The 22,676-nt window shown below is 34.9% G+C and overlaps 2 protein-coding genes across 2 annotated transcripts in view; one reads left to right on the top strand and one right to left on the bottom strand.

The window, feature by feature from the left end:
• The window catches only part of LOC137393846 (uncharacterized), a 39,636-nt gene continuing 16,960 nt past the window's right edge, over positions 1-22,676 (bottom strand). Inside the window, exons 8-13 of the mRNA XM_068080556.1 lie at positions 11,589-11,747; positions 11,072-11,287; positions 9,798-9,971; positions 8,222-8,407; positions 6,998-7,114; positions 1-359 (exon numbers count right to left, since the gene is read on the bottom strand). Of these exons, the coding sequence (XP_067936657.1) occupies positions 285-359; positions 6,998-7,114; positions 8,222-8,407; positions 9,798-9,971; positions 11,072-11,287; positions 11,589-11,747 (927 nt within the window). The 3' untranslated portion in view covers positions 1-284. The remainder of the gene's footprint in view (positions 360-6,997; positions 7,115-8,221; positions 8,408-9,797; positions 9,972-11,071; positions 11,288-11,588; positions 11,748-22,676) is intronic.
• Positions 4,474-6,940, top strand: LOC137392932 (protein SON-like; the record flags this gene model as incomplete). The annotated part of the gene is made up of 2 exons (XM_068079296.1): positions 4,474-6,075; positions 6,917-6,940. Coding segments are annotated over 2 exons (1,626 nt in total), but the record flags the coding sequence as incomplete, so codon positions are not given.

Genomic DNA, 22,676 nt, shown 5'->3' with positions numbered 1-22,676 from the left:
AATAGTAATTAGTTATTGTATCTAGTGTACATATATTGACGAAAGATAAAAACTCATGAAAAAAACTAGAAAATATTTAACTGCAATCAAAATAAAAAAAATACAAATGAGAAAATACTAAACTGGACAGCGTCAGCATTGCAATAATAAAGGTAGAGTTACTAAAAAAGAAGTGACAATAACAAATGGAATACTTATGAGGACTGACTTTTGCACAAGTACTAGAAAAATTTTAATGATAAAAACTAGACTAATAAGAATGCATGAGAGACACGGAGACTGTCCTATTCAATTCCCCAACGAGATCTTTGATCCTGTATTTGCCCCCAGAGAACCTTTGCAAGAAACATCCCACCAAGCTGTAAATTAATACGAGTGAAAAGTAAAGCGGTGGGCAGACTCGGTAGACAAGAGGGGCTGGGTGTAATTGCTCGGTTGTAAAGTACACGCTTAGAGCCAGTTACCGGTGAATCCTTTCTCAGACAATTAATATGACAATAAAAAATGAATTCTATTTTTGGGCATCCACCACAGTGATTACTATCATCTAGTGATAAGATAATATATATTATGTTGGTAAGTACGGCAGTAAAAAATGGAATGCTAATTTAGAACACCATCATCAACATACGAGTGTTCAAATAGTAAGCGGACAATAAATCATTATTGCTGATACATTGATGTAAAACTCTCTAGTATCCCTCGGTAAGGTAGGATTTTATAAGAAGCAGCCTGTAAAGACTGCAATAGTAAATCAATGAAAGGCAAGAATTACTAGACCTTGGCGAAAAGCAAGGGTAGATGTTATTGCATGACTAACTCTCACTCTATGGTTAATTGTTATGATGATGTGGCTTAACATTGTTAATCATCCAGCAAATACTATAACATACAAACAAAACTATTTTTGTATGTTTGCCTACAATACATTGTAGTTCCTAAGATTCATGTTGCTATTCCATACCTAAGCTTTGTTTATGTCTATGTAAGCGGATTGATTGTAAATAAAAGTTTGAAGACAAGCGAGAGAAAGGCTGAAATTTAACAACCCTAAATTTATTCACTAGTAAATCTAAGCGAGTAACACCTTTGTGTACTTTGAGTCTTAGATGTGACCCCATTGATGAGCTGAGCAGTCTTCACAAATATAGGAACAGTTCTCAAAGGTCTCAAAACATGACTAGCTATTGGTAACTAATGACTTCAATTTAACCAATAACAATTAATTATGGATAGCGATATAGATTCCTGTGGCAACAGCCACTGATCTAAAAGGAACAGTTTTTAACAAAACATAAATCATAAATGATACAATAATGATGACATTAACAGAAACATACTGTATCCCAACAGCACACTTTATATTCAGTATACATTCAAAGTCACTCATATTCAGTATACCTACAGAGTCACTCATTATATTCAGCATACCTACACAGTCCCTCATTATATTCAGTATACCTACACAGTTACTCATTATATTCATTATACCTACAGAGTCACTCATTATATTCAGTATACCTACACAGTAACCCATTATATTCAGTATACATACACAGTCACTCATTATATTCAGTATACCTACAGAGTCACTCATTATATTCAGTATACCTACACAGTCACTCATTATATTCAGTATACCTACACAGTCACTCATTATATTCAGTATACCTACAGAGTCACTCATTATATTCAGTATACCTACACAGTAACCCATTATATTCAGTATACCTACAGAGTCACTCATTATATTCAGTATACCTACACAGTCACTCATTATATTCAGTATACCTACACAGTCACTCATTATATTCAGTATACCTACACAGTCACTCATTATATTCAGTATACCTACACAGTTACTCATTATATTCATTATAGCTATAGAGTCACTCATTATATTCAGTATACCTACACAGTCACTCATTATATTCAGTATACCTACACAGTCACTCATTATATTCAGTATACCTACACAGTCACTCATTATATTCAGTATACCTACAGAGTCACTCATTATATTCAGTATACCTACACAGTCACTCATTATATTCAGTATACCTACAGAGTCACTCATTATATTCAGTATACCTACACAGTAACCCATTATATTCAGTATACCTACAGAGTCACTCATTATATTCATTATACCTATAGAGTCACTCATTATATTCAGTATACCTACACAGTCACTCATTATATTCAGTATACCTACAGAGTCACTCATTATATTCAGTATACCTACACAGTCACTCATTATATTCAGTATACCTACAGAGTCACTCATTATATTCAGTATACCTACACAGTCACTCATTATATTCAGTATACCTACAGAGTCACTCATTATATTCAGTATACCTACACAGTAACCCATTATATTCAGTATACCTACAGAGTCACTCATTATATTCAGTATACCTACACAGTCACTCATTATATTCAGTATACCTACACAGTCACTCATTATATTCAGTATACCTACACAGTCACTCATTATATTCAGTATACCTACACAGTCACTCATTATATTCATTATACCTATAGAGTCACTCATTATATTCAGTATACCTACACAGTCACTCATTATATTCAGTATACCTACAGAGTCACTCATTATATTCAGTATACCTACACAGTCACTCATTATACTCAGTATGCCTACAGAGTCACTCATTATATTCAGTATACCTACAGAGTCACCCATTATATTCAGTATACCTACAGAGTCACTCATTATATTCAGTATACCTACACAGTCACTCATTATATTCAGTATACCTACAGAGTCACTCATTATATTCAGTATACCTACACAGTAACCCATTATATTCAGTATACCTACAGAGTCACTCATTATATTCAGTATACCTACACAGTCACTCATTATATTCAGTATACCTACACAGTCACTCATTATATTCAGTATACCTACACAGTCACTCATTATATTCAGTATACCTACACAGTCACTCATTATATTCATTATACCTATAGAGTCACTCATTATATTCAGTATACCTACACAGTCACTCATTATATTCAGTATACCTACAGAGTCACTCATTATATTCAGTATACCTACACAGTCACTCATTATACTCAGTATGCCTACAGAGTCACTCATTATATTCAGTATACCTACAGAGTCACCCATTATATTCAGTATACCTACAGAGTCACTCATTATATTCAGTATACCTACACAGTCACTCATTATATTCAGTATACCTACACAGTCACTCATTATATTCAGTATACCTACACAGTCACTCATTATATTCAGTATACCTACACAGTTACTCATTATATTCATTATACCTACAGAGTCACTCATTATATTCAGTATACCTACACAGTCACTCATTATATTCAGTATACCTACAGAGTCACTCATTATATTCAGTATACCTACAGAGTCACTCATTATATTCAGTATACCTACACAGTCACTCATTATATTCAGTATACCTACACAGTTACTCATTATATTCATTATACCTACAGAGTCACTCATTATATTCAGTATACCTACACAGTTACTCATTATACTCAGTATACATACATAGTCACTCATTATATTCAGTATACCTACACAGTCACTCATTATATTCAGTATACCTACACAGTCACTCATTATATTCAGTATACCTACAGAGTCACTCATTATATTCAGTATACCTACAGAGTCACTCATTATATTCAGTATACCTACACAGTTACTCATTATATTCAGTATACCTACAGAGTCACTCATTATATTCAGTATACCTACAGAGTCACTCATTATATTCAGTATACCTACAGAGTCACTCATTATATTCAGTATACCTACACAGTTACTCATTATATTCAGTATACCTACACAGTTACTCATCATATTCAGTATACCTACAGAGTCACTCATTATATTCAGTATACCTACAGAGTCACTCATTACATTCAGTATACCTACAGAGTCACTCATTATATTCAGTATACCTACACAGTTACTCATTATATTCAGTATACCTACAGAGTCACTCATTATATTCAGTATACCTACAGAGTCACTCATTATATTCAGTATACCTACAGAGTCACTCATTATATTCAGTATACCTACAGAGTCACTCATTATATTCAGTATACCTACACAGTTACTCATTATATTCAGTATACCTACACAGTTACTCATCATATTCAGTATACCTACAGAGTCACTCATTATATTCAGTATACCTACAGAGTCACTCATTATATTCAGTATACCTACAGAGTCACTCATTATATTCAGTATACCTACACAGTTACTCATTATATTCAGTATACCTACAGAGTCACTCATTATATTCAGTATACCTACAGAGTCACTCATTATATTCAGTATACATACAGAGTCACTCATTATATTCAGTATACCTACACAGTCACTCATTATATTCAGTATACCTACACAGTCACTCATTATATTCATTATACCTACAGAGTCACTCATTATATTCAGTATACCTACAGAGTCACTCATTATATTCAGTATACCTACAGAGTCACTCATTATATTCAGTATACCTACACAGTCACTCATCATATTCAGTATACCTACACAGTCACTCATTATATTCATTATACCTACAGAGTCACTCATTATATTCAGTATACCTACAGAGTCACTCATTATATTCAGTATACCTACACAGTCACTCATTATATTCAGTATACCTACAGAGTCACTCATTATATTCAGTATACCTACAGAGTCACTCATTATATTCAGTATACCTACAGAGTCACTCATTATATTCAGTATACCTACAGAGTCACTCATTATATTCAGTATACCTACAGAGTCACTCATTATATTCAGTACACCTACAGAGTCACTCATTATATTCAGTATACCTACAGAGTCACTCATTATATTCAGTATACCTACAGAGTCACTCATTATATTCAGTATACCTACAGAGTCACTCATTATATTCAGTATACCTACAGAGTCACTCATTATATTCAGTATACCTACAGAGTCACTCATTATATTCAGTACACCTACACAGTCACTCATTATATTCATTATACCTACAGAGTCACTCATTATATTCAGTATACCTACAGAGTCACTCATTATATTCAGTATACCTACAGAGTCACTCATTATATTCAATATACCTACACAGTCACTCATTATATTCAGTATACCTACACAGTCACTCATTATATTCAGTACACCTACAGAGTCACTCATTATATTCAGTATACCTACAGAGTTACTCATTATATTCAGTATACCTACAGAGTCACTCATTATATTCATTATACCTACACAGTCACTCATTATATTCAGTATACCTACAGAGTCACTCATTATATTCAGTATACCTACAGAGTCACTCATTATATTCAGTACACCTACAGAGTCCCTCATTATATTCAGTATACCTACAGAGTCACTCATTATATTCAGTATACCTACAGAGTCACTCATTATATTCAGTATACCTACAGAGTCACTCATTATATTCAGTATACCTACAGAGTCACTCATTATATTCAGTATACCTACATAGTCACTCATTATACTCAGTATACCTACACAGTCACTCATTATATTCAGTATACCTACAGAGTCACTCATTATATTCAGTATACCTACACAGTCACTCATTATATTCAGTATACCTACAGAGTCACTCATTATATTCAGTATACCTACAGAGTCACTCATTATATTCAGTATACCTACACAGTCACTCATTATATTCAGTATACCTACAGAGTCACTCATTATATTCAGTATACCTACAGAGTCACTCATTATATTCAGTATACCTACATAGTCACTCATTATACTCAGTATACCTACAGAGTCACTCATTATATTCAGTATACCTACAGAGTCACTCATTATATTCAGTATACCTACACAGTCACTCATTATATTCAGTATACCTACAGAGTCACTCATTATATTCAGTATACCTACAGAGTCACTCATTATATTCAGTATACCTACAGAGTCACTCATTATATTCAGTACACCTACAGAGTCACTCATTATATTCAGTATACCTACAGAGTCACTCATTAAACTCAGTATACCTACAGAGTCACTCATTATATTCAGTATACTTACAGAGTCACTCAATATATTCATTATACCTACAGAGTCACTCATTAAACTCAGTATACCTACAGAGTCACTCATTATATTCAGTATACCTACAGAGTCGCTCATTAAACTCAGTATACCTACAGAGTCACTCATTATATTCAGTATACCTACAGAGTCACTCATCATATTCAGTATACCTACACAGTCACTCATTATATTCAGTATACCTACAGAGTCACTCATTATATTCAGTATACCTGCAGAGTCACTCATTATATTCAGTATACCTACACAGTCACTCATTATATTCAGTATACCTACACAGTTACTCATTATATTCAGTATACCTACACAGTTACTCATTATATTCAGTATACCTACACAGTCACTCATTATATTCAGTACACCTACAGAGTCACTCATTAAACTCAGTATACCTACAGAGTCACTCATTATATTCAGTATACCTACAGAGTCACTCATCATATTCAGTATACCTACACAGTCACTCATTATATTCAGTATACCTACAGAGTCACTCATTATATTCAGTATACCTGCAGAGTCACTCATTATATTCAGTATACCTACACAGTCACTCATTATATTCAGTATACCTACACAGTTACTCATTATATTCAGTATACCTACACAGTTACTCATTATATTCAGTATACCTACACAGTCACTCATTATATTCATTATACCTACAGAGTCACTCATTATATTCAGTATACCTACAGAGTCACTCATCATATTCAGTATACCTACACAGTCACTCATTATATTCAGTATACCTACAGAGTCACTCATTATATTCAGTATACCTACAGAGTCACAAATTAGCATGACCTTGAAACAAACACTAAGTGTTGGCTGTCTGTAATATCGGTTACCACATACTTGAGGTAAGACAATTCCTACTCCAACACCACCAATTATGTATATTTTATCTGAAGCTGTTGCTATCGCTGCATCCACGCATCCTGTTGTGTAGATGACTGAGTCCGCTTGCACTTTCTAAAAATAATTTAAATGCATTCAATAATTGTTAAAAGGTCAATTTGACAAATGTAAAAATGGTACAAAAAATTATATAAAAATTAGGTCTATAAATATTTATTTTGTAGCAGACTGATTATTAAACTTGAACTACAGTTTGTGCTTGCAACTTCAGGCAGCAGGAAAAGCAGCCGAAATCTAAAGCACTAGGCGTATATTATAATTATACTCTACAGTAGACACACCTACAATGTAAATAATCCATTCCAGAAGCGTTTACATTATAGGAATAGTAGGTTGTACGAATAGTAAAATACATGTGAATTGTCTAATCCATCCCGAGATCTTTCCAAACTCCCTCCTTGGCCATACAAAAAGAAAAAACTAGTCTTAACTTTTTTATTTGTTGGCTGTATCGTAACTGTAACATTATTAGTTCTCATCGACAGCTTGTCTCTTTTTTGCGATCAATTTCACTGGTTTTATACACTCCAATTGCGGTAATTTTACAATAGGTTGATGGGGAGCGCGCATATTCGACATCCATTTACAAAAATTTGTTCATTTTTCTATACAGCAAAGTCTATTCTGTCAAGTAAAACTAATAACACATATTTTATATGTCTACAATAAGGCAAAACAAAAATATTTTTTTATTATAAAAAGAGCGATGTTTACTTGTTCTCCGCTTATCCGTATCCAGGGGACAAGGTCAGGATAAAAGATAACTTTCGGCAATACTAGTAATTCATGAAATTCAGATTAGTAAACCGACGTTGTAACATCAGCGCAAATCGATCGCCTTAAGTATTTATTAAAAATTACACAGCTACCTATTCTCTGTTTTGTCGACGCATCTGACGATCTATCACGGCGAACTAAAATGTCATGGAAGTTGTCTGTATAATAGTTATAACGCTATACGTACATCGTATTTTCTCACAAGTGTGACGAAATGTTACTGTTCAAATCGAATTTGAGAAGTTGCTCTACTTGACACGCTATGCTATATAGAATTTTGTACAGAGTACGAAGTAAAACCTTTGCATAAACTTTTTATGTTATTTGGAATTCACGTTATAGGAGGTATACATTATAGGAGCGTCTACTGTATCAAGAACTCACTGTAACAGTGTGCTCGAGCATGCCTGCACCACACCGTGTGTCTATTATCTCAGCATCAAATGTATATGGTTCTCTACAGCAGGAATACGGTACAGAGCAGGCCTCAAACCCCTGGCTGGAACAGTTGAAGTATTTGTTCAACTCCCACTCTCTCCAGCCACCATCTCCAACTCCACAGCATTCAAACTGCAAAACATAAAACAAAGTTGTGATAGAGCTGTAAGAATGAGGACCCAGGTTCTAGGACATTATTGTTTGCCTGGTATTCTTCCTCAATGTATTGTATCTAGGTACGCAACGTTCTAGGACATTATTGTTTGCCTGGTATTCTTCCTCAATGTATTGTATCTAGGTACGCAACGTTCTAGGACATTATTGTTTGCCTGGTATTCTTCCTCAATGTATTGTATCTAGGTACGCAACGTTCTAGGACATTATTGTTTGCCTGGTATTCTTCCTCAATGTATTGTATCTAGGTACGCAACGTTCTAGGACATTATTGTTTGCCTGGTATTCTTCCTCAATGTATTGTATCTAGGTACGCAACGTTCTAGGACATTATTGTTTGCCTGGTATTCTTCCTCAATGTATTGTATCTAGGTACGCAACGTTCTAGGACATTATTGTTTGCCTGGTATTCTTCCTCAATGTATTGTATCTAGGTACGCAACGTTCTAGGACATTATTGTTTGCCTGGTATTCTTCCTCAATGTATTGTATCTAGGTACGCAACGTTCTAGGATATTATTGTTTGCCTGGTATTCTTCCTCAATGTATTGTATCTAGGTACGCAACGTTCTAGGACATTATTGTTTGCCTGGTATTCTTCCTCAATGTATTGTATCTAGGTACGCAACGTTCTAGGACATTATTGTTTGCCTGGTATTCTTCCTCAATGTATTGTATCTAGGTACGCAACGTTCTAGGACATTATTGTTTGCCTGGTATTCTTCCTCAATGTATTGTATCTAGGTACGCAACGTTCTAGGATAAGCTTTTCATGCAGTTCAATCACAAGCACTGAATGCATTTTTTCTAAGTTTTAAATATTAAAAAGCTGCATAATGAATCAACCGTACCAACAGCTAGAGTGAGCTCTCAGCAGCTAGTATAATAGCAGCGTGTAAGAGTATGAAAAGAGACTCCAATGTCTCAACATGCTAACATAATAAGCTAAACCTAGTTGAGTCTGTGTCCAATCCAACGCTGCTACACTTCACACTCGCCATGCTGACTTGGATGCCCACAATCTTTAGGCTAGTCATTTTATATAGTTTTGCACCTCAGAACTCCAAGATAGTTTGTGTGCAATCGCTCAATCATGGCCAAATGAATTGAGTGAAAATGAGTGATAAGCGTCTTTCCACCAACATTCAGATATAGCACTAGTTACTAATTCATCACCTACTACTCACTATTAACAACAGGCAATAAATCAAAAAAAGCCATCAGAGAGCCAGCAGTAGTGACAATTAACTGAACAGATTAGCAAACAGAGCACCAGCTCTGTTGGCTCTGATAGAAACTGTACTTTACAAATACCATGATGGATAAGTACATGTATATGAATGCCTACCGTTTCCTGGAACCAGTCAATGATATTCTGAAGATTAATGTCATCCCGATAGTCTCTAATAAGTTCATCTTGAAGGAGCTCTTCAAGAGAAGCTTTGGCCGTAGTAGAAAAAGCAAAAACAGCACAAACCACAGCCACTTCAGTTAGGAATATTATAAGAAGAAATGCAGCAAACTGCAAAAGAAAATACCGACACAGATGATAGTAAACCAAATAAGCAATAGAATCTTTGTCAGTGATAGTAAAACAGAATACACAAACAAAAAAACGTGAATACGTTTTATTGGAATTAAAGTTATACCGAAGCAACACGGTTTGACCTAATGCACCGCTGCCTCTTTAATTAACCTGGCCTCGCTCGCAGATTTGCAGTAAACAAAATGACTGCTTGGCCATTAACCAACGTACACAGAGAGTTCAAAAAGGGATGAAACATTGTGCGCAGGCTGCCTAAATCAAAAAGTTAATTATATAGTGATAACCTCTCAAACATTCAACCAAACATCATTATTACTATCACCAGGTATCAATGAATCCAACACGAACAACAATCAATATTGAGGCATTTGCATTCTTAATATGTAGTTGCCTTCCGTAACATCACCAGAAATGACTAAAATGAATGGCTTCACGCAGTGTGCAGCACCTCGTACAAAGCAATATTAGGATTGCATAAAAAGCTAAACCAAAAGTTATAGTCGATACGCGGTAAAACTTCAACATACGGAGTTACTCCGACTTGGTACTTCCAGCGCGGATGAAAACCGTCACATGTTAAAGCAAACGTTTTTAAAGTAGCTAAATATATCATTAAAACAAATGCATTATAGCAAACTATGTAAAAGCTAAATTTAACATGCTGAAGTGTACAAACTAATTTACAAACTAAATTAATAAAGTAATAATGAGTAAAAAGAGGTTTGTATCATTGCTTTACCTTGTTGAAACATGAACAGAAATTAAACTCTGCAATGCATAGGCTTGCTAGCGGAGTAAGTGGTAGAAATATGGGGCTTAACTTACTCAACTTACACATTTTATATATTTGTTATTATTTTCCCGTATTTATTTATAATTATTACCAGCTTTTTGCTTTTACAAAACTGTAAGACTTAGGAAACTTTGGCCAATGTATGCTGGAAATTACCATTAAGTATATCTAAACAAATATTTCCCAAAATTGTACATCTTATGTTGAAAAAATTGAATGTTGCAGTGATGGTAAGTCGGTGTTTGAAGGTAGATGCAAACGAACATAAACCAAGAAGACTTACAATTTTTAACAAAACTGTGTTCTCTCTGAGGGATCCGATAGCACCGAGGAAAGCTAGTAGAAACATGACGACTCCGAAAGCGATGAAGATGAGGGAGATGTCAAATAGGATGTCAAAGATATCTGTGCCAGAGTCATCTGTCACACTCGAAGTGTTGTAATCTTGTGTTGCGTAGTACGCCCATATACCCACCCCTATGAACGCACAACTCACCACCTGTCAAACATGTCATAAAACGCCTATTCATACATAAGAAATATTTAGTCTAGTTTCATAATGGTCTGACTAGACAAAACTGGCAATTGATGAAAGGACAGCAGCAAATTTTTTACAGAAAGTATAATTCATGGTGATATCCTGACATATTCTCTCGTGATTGATTTATACTGGCTTATACATTGTGAACGGTGGTAGATATTCAGAAGCCATAAAACTCACAAATTCATATCAAGTCGCTTGGATAAATCCAATCTATTAAAATCATCTTATTATCTCAAGTAATCAACTTAAGACTTACCCAGAAAAACATGTTGAATGAAAACATCAGCCATTTTATCCATGAACTGACAAACGTTTCATCTCTTTTTTGCTGTCTATTGGCATCTCCTACTCTACCTCTCCCTCTTTCTCGTACTGCTTCCGAAGGCATTGCCTCTTCAACAGACTCTCGCACCAGCTAAATGCCCTTGATACTTGCTATATAATAGATATCGAGCATTACTCTCATGTACAAACATTCATGTCAAACAATTTTACCAGGTACTTAAAATAGATATCAAACATACAAGCATGCACCTAGAGAAGCATCATGTTCTCAAACAGCATAGGCATCTGATGAAACTTTCATTCTTATAAGGTTTATACAATCTTGGATGAGTGCGAAGGGGTGGTTGTTATTTACTAAAATATGAGTTTGATTGTTCAATTACAACATTGGTATGGTCATCTAAACATTTGTCATGATAACTATCAAATATCACAGATAGTTTTAAATATATGTTTAGCTCATGGTATCTACAAACACATTTTTCTAATGCTCCCTTAGCTTATCTAAGGACAATACAACTCGGTAGAAAGAAGCGTATAAAATTAAATCTCTTGAATCATGACTATTTAAAACTTAACAGAAAGGCACTAACGACCGAAGTCGTTGTACTGACATCAATCAATGTAGTGATATTCCATTCAATGTGAATCGAGGTATTTCACTGATGACAACTTTACATAGCCCACAACTAAATAGTTATTTCAAGTAATCTAGTCTTGCTACACCTAAGTTATGCATGAAGTATTGTCATTTGCATATATACATATTTATTATAATTGTTCTATTATGTTGAGGTTATAATGACGATTTGATTCAGTATTCGTTGCCAACACTTGCCATCAGCAAAAACAATCATGCAAACTTTATTGTAAAGCTAAAATAGCCATTGGGATTTTTTTTTTTTGGGGCTTGGGCTGCAGCAGTTTAAAACATCATCAGCCAAAAGTTTCAATGCTCTGCTATAAAAACCTGTGTGTAAAAAGAAGGAATTGTGTGTAAAAAGAAAAGGTGTATTAAATATGTATTAGTTTAGTAATAGTTTAGCAATTTAAAGACAGCATCGGTTCAGATATTTTGTTTTCCCATGTGTTAACTCACGCTAGACAACTGACTCATATTAGATAGATTATCTTCAGACAACTAATCCTATCAGGTCAATTTTTATTAGTCTGTTTACCTCCAATCATCAAAGTAAAATAAGTACAGTATAAAACAACCCTATCTAACAATACTTATGTGCGTGGCTAATGCTTCGTTCAAGGTGCCTGCAGGCTTTAAAGAATGGGTAGAAATGAGGCACACATGGCAATGAGAGTACAGAGAACAAGAAAGATAAATGGACCTAGTAATAAATCACTTGTTGCAAAAGGCAAAATTAACTTTCATACCAGTTGATCTATTTTTTAATGTTAAACAGAGAGCCTGCATTCAATTAGCTACTTAAAGTAATATCTTTCAAGATCTCCCATTGTAAGTCATGTTATCATCCAGCTTTATTACTATGTTGTCTATACAGTTTATTTCAAAAAGTTCTCTCTAGCTAACTAACTGACACTATAGTAAGTTACGTGTATAGTATTAATTAAACTGACTAATTGCAACTAATCGTTTGAGGGTGTCATTGTAGGGTGAGTTAGCATATTTGGGTTGAGTTGCCTAAGGTAAGGTAAGTTGAGCCTAAAGTAAGGTTGAGTTTAACCAATGATATACAGCCCAAATCGGGGCTGTATATCATTGGTTTAACTGAGGTAAATCGGCTTCAGGGAGACCTCGCAGTGTACCGATATGACTATCGTTCTGTAAGTTTATGACATTTAGACAGAGTAAAAAATGCTAATGATTTAGTGCCATCTGACAAGAAAATCAGCAGAAGATAATGTAGCAACACACAAAATTGCTAGCTGTTAGATGAAAACATATCCTAACGATGCATTAAATGTACGTTATGTAAAAATACATTAGCAAGGTAAAAATAGTTTCGTTAGTAGATAAAAGTCAACTTATTTGACGCCAAATCCATTTTGTAAACACGTTATCTTATTGATCACATCATCACAAATTCAAGACGACATTGGTTTTCTGTATGCAGAAATCAGTGCAAACAGAAGTTTGAAGTTTAACGCTAATCTAATAACAAACAGATACGTAAACCTTGTGGTTCTCCAAGCACAAACACGAGTTGTTGGAGCTGTTTGATAGTTAACATGTCGCCTACGCGTAGCGTCAAAATGCTTGTTGAGAACTTGGTTTACACTCACTGTTAAATCAAATACAACCTGCTTGCAGCAAAAGCTGTAAATGTGATCTAGCTGTTGGCGAAGTTTTTTCCCTGAAAGCGGAATCCTCGCGTAAAAATTCTCAAAACTAATTTCCTTGTAAAACTATTAAAAGAACTAAACAGAAAAACCTAGCGTGTCCACAAACGTTAGAGTAAACGCATAGCAACCGCTAAACGCGATCTTCCCGTTATCTTATATGATAAGAATCTATCTCAAAACCACGCCTCTTAGTCCATAGTGTTATATCGAAAGTGACGAAAACGGTGTCTTGCGGCTAGACAAAAACTATTTCTGGTTATATTACGCGCTCAACCATTCGCTATTGAAAGCCTGAAAAACAGATTTTAACAAAGCTATAAACTGTCTAATATTCAAAAAAATTTATTTAGTTTTTATTGCAAGTTAAAACAATTTGCAAATATATTGCTAGACTGATTGCTAAATTATTTTCAATACAACAACACTCCTATATTTTGAACCAAACGTCACGTGGTTTAGTAGTGTTTACACCACTTTTGTGTTGTAGCGCAAAACTTAGTACATATAACCACTGAACTATACTACCCTTAGAATGGCATTGGCCTATCTAAACCAATGAACTTTCGTGCGACAATTTGAGCGCCATATTGATCAATGCTACATAGGCTTCCGGCTGTAATTAGTGAAATGGTGAATCATAGTTATCCCAAGAAAACACTCATCTATCTACTGGAAACCAGTGTTTTGCCATTAATTGCTACTGCTACGACAACCTTGAAACTCGGAGGATTGACGATATATCATTTCACAGGTGAGTTTAGCGTTTTATTCCTACAGCAGTAGCTGTTTAGAAGAAGCTTGCTAGTAGCTGGTTAGTAGTAGCTGGTTACTAGCTTGCTCGCAGCTGGTTAGAAGCTTGCTCGTAGGTGGTTAGTAGTAGCTTGCTAGCAACTGATTAGTAGTAGCTTGCTAATAGCTAGTTAGTAGCTTGCTAGGTAGTAGCTTGCTAGTAGTAGTTGGTTAGTATCTTGCTAGTAGCTGGTTAGTAGCTTCAATGATATACATTAGTAGCTTCTAGTAGTAGCTGGTATAAGGTTATAAGCTGGTTATAAGCTTGCTAGCGACTGGTTAGTAGTAGCTTGCTAATAGCTGGTTAGTAGCTTGCTTCTGTTACTACTCACAGCCAGCCTTTAGTGAACCTTTACCTGGTTTTATTATTTTACACATCACTATCGTTGACTGTTTTTACTAGAATTAATTTGTACTGCTGGTTGATTCATCTTGGCTGGTGTTGGAGACAAAGTAGGTCAGTTCTGGTGCTGCTAAATTCAAATAACAACAGTCACTGTGCTCATAGATCAGGAGTGCCAGTTACATGGAACAAACTTTGTTAGTAACTGCAATCCTTATCATTATCACTAGAGCAAGTTTTTTTCAATGAAGTAAACCTCTGTTAGTTGATAATAATGTTTTAAAACACAAAAAAACATCTTGAGCATCAAAGGTAAATTTTTCTAAAAGGTTGAAAGTCAATCTTTCAGTTTTTTCTTTGTCAATAAAAGTTTCCCCTAATTATAACTGATTATAAGACCACAAATCCTAATCTGTATATTTTTTTAATAATTTGATTACCTATTTTTCACAATGTTTCAGTTTGTTTCTATGGTTAAATATTCTTTGTGTATTGTTCTCTTTTCTAGTTTATGATCTTTGTGTGTGCATTGTTTCGCTTTTTAGTTTTCTAGACTAGTAGCTGCATCATGTAGTGTGGTGCGATATTATTGCCTGTTATTAGCCTGCATTAACTTACGGTATATGGATGTACAGCAGGGGTGCCCAAATGTCTTTAATTGAGTGCCAATATTTAATATTTGAGAGTATTTCATATCATCATACACAAGATGTATGATGATATAAAGTGAAGTTCTATATGAGTTTAAGAACTTTATATTGTGTTTCTAGAACTATATATATTATATTACTTTACAATTACATCCACATGTCAATAACAAATTATTTTTAGTTGTCTTTGATGAATCTGGAATACAGATTATGTGCGCCATTTGTATAGAAAAATACTCTACGTAAAGCTTTACAAACCAGCCTAAAATGGGTTGCATTCCAAATATGTGCAAAAAGTAATTTTTTTGGAGACCTTGTAAGTTGGGCCACGTTAAATTTGATAGTGGGCCACCACAGGCTGCTATTTGAGCATTCCTCATGTGCAGTAAAGGAAATGAACAATGTTTATGTATTGACATATTTTGGTGGTTTGTTTGTAGGCATATTTGCATTACTGGATTGGTGTGTGCTGTTGATTCAGTGCTCGGTTTAATTGGAAAGCTACTGAAGCCTGGTCATTTAGATTACCTACTGATGTACTAGTTCTCACAAGAACATCTAGAGTTGTTCTTGAATGCTGTGCAGAGGTGTGGTATGTAGTACAGTGCTTGTTAATTCATCTCATCCAAGTACAGCTAAAAATGCACATACCATGCTTTGCAGTATGTGATTTTACCTGCCGGATATAGCTTTTCAAACCACACGCTGCTTTCAAGCAAAATAGATCAAGCGGGCCAAATCAAGGATGATACAAAAAATGACATGACCAAGCTTCAAGATAATGGGCACCAAAATCTATATATAATGAATTCATATATTGCTGGACACATGATATTGCTTGACTATGAATCTATTTTCTTGGTATGTTTGATTGTAATGGAGACATTTTGGCTGATACCTTAACTGCCTAACAATTTTCTTTTAAAAAATCATTATTAGTCAGTCCATATTTTAGCACCATTCCCATTTTATTTCCAATTGCAACAAAGAATAACTATTATTATTTCAGGAGGTTGGAACGACAACCTATCAGTAGAAAGGTTCCAGCATATCTTTAAGCGCTTGGTTGCAAGATGTGGTGTTACACCAGGAGCTACTAGTAATGTCAGATCTATGGATGACACTGCATTGTTACAAGCTTCTACTACCTATGTGCCCCCAACTGTTGGTAGTGAGGATTATGTTGAAGATTTATTGACAGACAAACTATGCTTCCCGAAGGAATGCTAAACATTACATCATATCATGTTCTTGGTAACATTGCTGTATATTTATCTGGTTGGCTTGTCAAAAAACTGCTTAAAAAGTTGCGTTGTGAGCCATGTAGACTCTCCCTAATTCAGTCTAAGGAAGTTAGCAAACATGATGATATTCATGTTCTGTTAAGAGTTAAGAACAACGGTGGCTTGATTTCTTCTTCTGATAGTGTTGTAACAACTGTTCTTTGCACCGAAAAGTATCTGAAGGCGGCTACATCAGCAAATCAATGTTTGAAATATCTCAAGATTCTGAAGTGTGTAAAAGAAGAGATTGCATGCTATGATATATTTGAATTGAAGCAACATTGTACTGACACTTCTGTAAGAATTGATAATCATCACTTCTCACTACTAGCTTACGTAACTAGTAGCGACTAACATACTTTGATTTACATAAAGTGAACATCAGACAATGCTACAAAACATATTATTTATAGGACAGTGAACTGTTATGTCGCTGTGACATAAAATGTCTATAGCCAGTTTAAGTTGGTATTTATTTTTAAAACCTCTCTGTATATATGCATACAATATGTACAGTTTGCAGGCATGTAATAGTTCAATTTATTATATAATTTATATATACTTATAATGCTTTTAGGCGTTATATTAGGTTCATCAAAGCATCTGGCTCGTTTTCTATGCATAAACCATTTATTTTCTAAATCACAAATAAATTTTGTGGTCAATCTTACTGTAGTTAAGATTTATAGTTTGCTTTTGGTCTATATCAACGAATAACACATATAAATATAACACAAATCAAAATATATTGAGCGTCGGGACCTACGGGTGCAATAGCTAAAGTTAATCTAGGCTCGAGGCCAATCTAACCACTTTTCGAGCAAAGCAATGTAGGTTGCAAGATTTTAGTCAAATGTATACAACAGTTTTGGCCAGTTTTCTGCTCTTGGTCTGTAAACAACTATTGTGATCCCTTACTAGATAGTCAATAGGTTTTAAAGAAAGTTCACCGGGCTGGTAAGGCGAGCAATGCCAATGATACCCTTAAATCCAGTGGAAACACCTGTTGATAAGAAATGCAAATTATATAGAGCCCATATAGAGATGTCTGCCTATTGTTGAAACCATGCCAATAGCCATCTACAACAAAAACTTATAGCTTATGAATCTGTAGATCTTTAGCTAGCTTGACTTTGATATATAGGTTGATTAAGATTTGGGATGAGCAAAAGCACCCACAAGCTCATTGAGATTAAATGTTGTACAATGTTGCTAGGTTACTATAAAGGGGAGCGTGACCATGTAGCATGGTTCAAGATGGCGCTCAAGTTGTTGCGCCAATAAATGACCTTGGCCATTGCAGGGGTAGTATAATTCAGTGCATATAACAATACTTTTTTTTCCCAAAAACCGTCATTGAAACCATAACGCTAGTCATCCATTGACTAAGCTAAGGCCGGACACACGGGGACCTTCCATAAAGGTGCTTCTGTATTCTTACGGTCTTTGATATGAATGGTATTCGCATAGAACTAACTACTACTTGCGACGGCATGTTTGCCATAACTGTACTGGAACAACAACTTCTAGGTGTTAGACCACCAATGATTCGAAATAAATGCATACATGTACACGTATCGAAAATGTTAAGACAGCTATTAATAATATTGTAGGTTATTCTAGGTTGAACGTACTCAAATACTATATTTGTTGCAATTGTCTTATGTATGCTGAAATTAAGGTGGCATCACAAAAACAGTAGCCTAAGTGTTTCCGCACTAACCAGAGCAGTGCTTCATCTAAGTTCTGTTTTGTTGTTGCTTAATTCACATAAAACGCGGTATATATATTTTTTAGAAATATTCGCTTTAGACAATACTCTTTTTAATCAAAAAGTGCTGCTGATAAAGTTTCTAGTTGAGCATAACCAAAGACTATGCAGATCAACGTTCATTATACTTCTTATTTATTCTCCTTTCAACTCATTTAATTACAGGCATCTCTAGCATTGTATTCATGCTTATAATGATCAATAATAGTTTCTGATTTATTGCCAGCCTGACCTAAAACTGTTGAGAGAATAACTGATTTTCTTTGCAAGTAAGCTATCTATAGCGAAAGCTGTAGATATCGGGAATTATCCACCTTGCAGAAACCCACCCAAAATCACATGGTACATGTAGCTTTCATTGGGAGATGAATGTATGGCTACTTTATTTCATTCATGAGCTCTTATAGAGCTTTCTAGTTGTCTCCCTTCCTACCCCGTCTCTTCATATTGGCAAGCATGGATAAACGTGACAGGTGAGGAAGAGCAATGGAGGTCACCAACCATGTAAAACAATTAGGTAATTTATACTTTTCCATAAAATCTTACATTCAATATACTTTTTTATAACTGATAATTTTATAGGTAAATCTGTCAAAAGGGTTTCACCTAGCCATGCTTCAAAGTGAAAGAAAGAAGAGACAATACTTAATTAAAATTAATGTTAGTGACAACAGACCAAACATAATATATCATCTCATCTAAAAATTCTAAAATTAACTTTTGCCGTTGTATATAAAAGTTAAATTCTTTCAACCATCTGAGCATAAATAATCGGTTGAGATGGTCTTAGTGCATGCTGAACTAGTCATGTTCACTTGACAAACCTACTGTTCTCACACAAACAATGTTTTAGTAAAAATATTGCATATTCAATTTTTTTTGTTTTGACATGTTGAAAGCTAGTCTAGATTATTTGGAAACAGACTTTTTGTTTGGCTTTGATTTCATTGACATTGGAATCAACTCATGAACACATGTGTGATGTTGCACTCACCCGACACAGAGAAAGCTGCTTTTAACACCTCGAATCATTCCGCATGCTTCAGCATCCTTTATGAATGTACAGACAACAAATAGCTTTGGCAAGATTTGGCACCAGTCCAATTCTGTAAGGCATTCAGGAGAAAGTTGTTGCTAGGATACGACCTTTTTCAATTCATTAAAAAACTGGCACTAAATTTTAAATTCGCTAAAGCAGCAGTCAAGGACAGGAGACCATTCATACAATCAAGGTTAGCTGCCGAGTCAGACAGTCAAAAGTAAATCTAGTCAGAGAAAGATTTAACAAGCAGTAGAGCTGAAAGCTAGAAATTTAACAAGCAGTAGAGCTGAAAGATAGAGATTTAACAAGCAGTAGAGCTGAAAGCTAGAGATTTAACAAGCAGTAGAGCTGAAAGATAGAGATTTAACAAGCAGTAGAGCTGAAAGATAGAGAGTTAACAAGCAGTAGAGCTGAAAGCTAGAGATTTAACAAGCAGTAGAGCTAAAAGCTAGAGATTTAACAAGCAGTAGAGCTGAAAGCTAAAGATTTAACAAGCAGTAGAGCTGAAAGCTAAAGATTTAACAAGCAGTAGAGCTGAAAGCTAAAGATTTAACAAGCAGTAGAGCTGAAAGCTAGAGATTTAACAAGCAGTAGAGCTGAAAGCTAGAGATTTAACAAGCAGTAGAGCTGAAAGCTAGAGATTTAACAAGCAGTAGAGCTGAAAGCTAGAGATTTAACAAGCAGTAGAGCTGAAAGCTAGAGAGTTAACAAGCAGTAGAGCTGAAAGCTAAAGATTTAACAAGCAGTAGAGCTGAAAGCTAAAGATTTAACAAGCAGTAGAACTGAAAGCTAAAGATTAAAAAATAGATGAGGAATGCAAAAGCTAAGGTATTTTGGCAATATTTTCAAGTTAAACACTTTAAACACTGATGCTACTTTCCCCCAACATACCTTGAAGACATACTTGCCTTAACAAATTTAAGATGGATTGTTTCATACTTAAATACCTGAAATAGGTTGGTAGAGCGTGTGTGACTGTGTTTTGATTGACAGCCACGACTGCGCATTTGGAATTATACTTAACTTTCATCTATCATGTAACTATTGAAATAATATTTAATAAAACACCAAGGCATGTTGTCCTCTCTTGTCAAATCACTCTAGCTGCTTCTCTCTAATTTGAAATGACCATGTAACGACTACTGCTCTTAGAAGCGTTATACACTAGTAAGCCTTACTAGTAGTAGTACTACTACTACTACTACTAGTAGTGCTACCCGCGTGTAGATAAGAGAACAACGCACAATAAATGATATTAATTTAAAATTACTAATATCCTGTGATGCATGTATGTATAACTTTTGATTAGCTGATAATCATTAACAAAATGGTGTGTTTCATTACATGCCAAAAGAAAGAAAATAAGTTAAGAGCAGAATTAAAAAATAAAATAAATTATTGAGTGAGATGAACAGACATGTTTTAAAAGTTGGTAATCCAATAGTATTGCAGAGGATTGAAGATAGTGATTTGAAGGTTTTAATAACAAAAAGTTTCTAAACTGATACATACAGTGGTGGATGCAGTAAAGTTTGTATCACGAAGTAGAAAATGATGTTGGTCATATGTGTAAAAGGATAAATATTAATATTTTGTGGTATTAGTTGTTGGTTACACAGCCATATGTGTCTATGTTAAATCCATATGATCTGTTTAGTTTGCGTACCCACGTGGGTTGAATGGTTGAGGATGACAAGCTTAGAAACATGAGGTATAGCTATCAGACTGGAAGGCACTCTTTATACAACTAACCTGTCATATATCTTACCTGCAGTCTGGGTGCAAAGACTCCGCTACATAGTTTCTTTTTTCCTCATGAACATCTCTGATTTAGCCTTTTCCAAAACGATCCATGCTGCAAGTTGTTTTCTAAAATTATGCGAGTGAAACAAGCTAATACGGCAGCGGAAAAAATAATCGTTTCCTTTATAAACATTAACATATTGCTTGCCTCTATGCCTGATGCTTCTATGCCTGATGCCTCTATGCCTGATGCCTCTATGCCTGATGCCTCTATGCCTGATGCCTCTATGCCTGATGCCTCTATGCCTCTATGCCACTATGCCTGATGCCTTTATGCCTGATGCCTTTATGCCTGATGCAACAATATATCTCAATAGAAACCCGAGTGGAATTCAGCAAACAATAGACATGAAAAAGTTTTTGGAGAAACTCGTACACAATAAGCTTGTTATGATAACAAAAGCGTGGCATTAGTTTGAATGAAAAGCTATATATTAAGCAATGTATCGCACGCGTCTCTAACCGGTGCAGACTTTGTAGCTCAAGGCTACACCCACAGACTATACGTTGTAAATAATTTTCTCTTCTACCAGCTGCTATGTTAGGTGTGTCCATGACACACCATAGCATAGCAGCACATGACATAGCACAACATTGTAGTGGTGAGATTGGGCAAGTAAACATCTGCAAAATACCAACATTCTTCAATGAGCCCTGCTAGGGTATTTAAAGGAGGCCTTAGCAAGAAGGAGGTCAAGGTCACAATAGTTAGAGTGAGAGAGCAGGATGCTATTGAGTAAAATATGTTTTGCAATTTACTTTGCACATTTAAACAAATTCAAAATTAGCCTAAATAGACTGCAAAATATTTTTAGCTTTAGGCAATAAAAATACATTTATTAATCCCCAAAACTGTACATACGGTAAAATACATATTGTGTAGCATGTAAAAGCTTGTAACAACTCCCGGTATATTAAATTTTGGGCCCACTTCTAAAAGGCACTAAAAATAAGGCTGAAAAATACAAACAAATATTTATTGGATAACTCAAAAACAAAACCATAATAAAACATAATGGCCACGAAGATACAAACAATTTTATAGGAAAAATTAAAGGT

Source organism: Watersipora subatra, chromosome 4, assembly GCF_963576615.1.
Source record: "Watersipora subatra chromosome 4, tzWatSuba1.1, whole genome shotgun sequence".
NCBI classification, from domain to species: domain Eukaryota; kingdom Metazoa; phylum Bryozoa; class Gymnolaemata; order Cheilostomatida; family Watersiporidae; genus Watersipora; species Watersipora subatra.
This window is presented reverse-complemented; position numbering and strand designations above follow the sequence as displayed.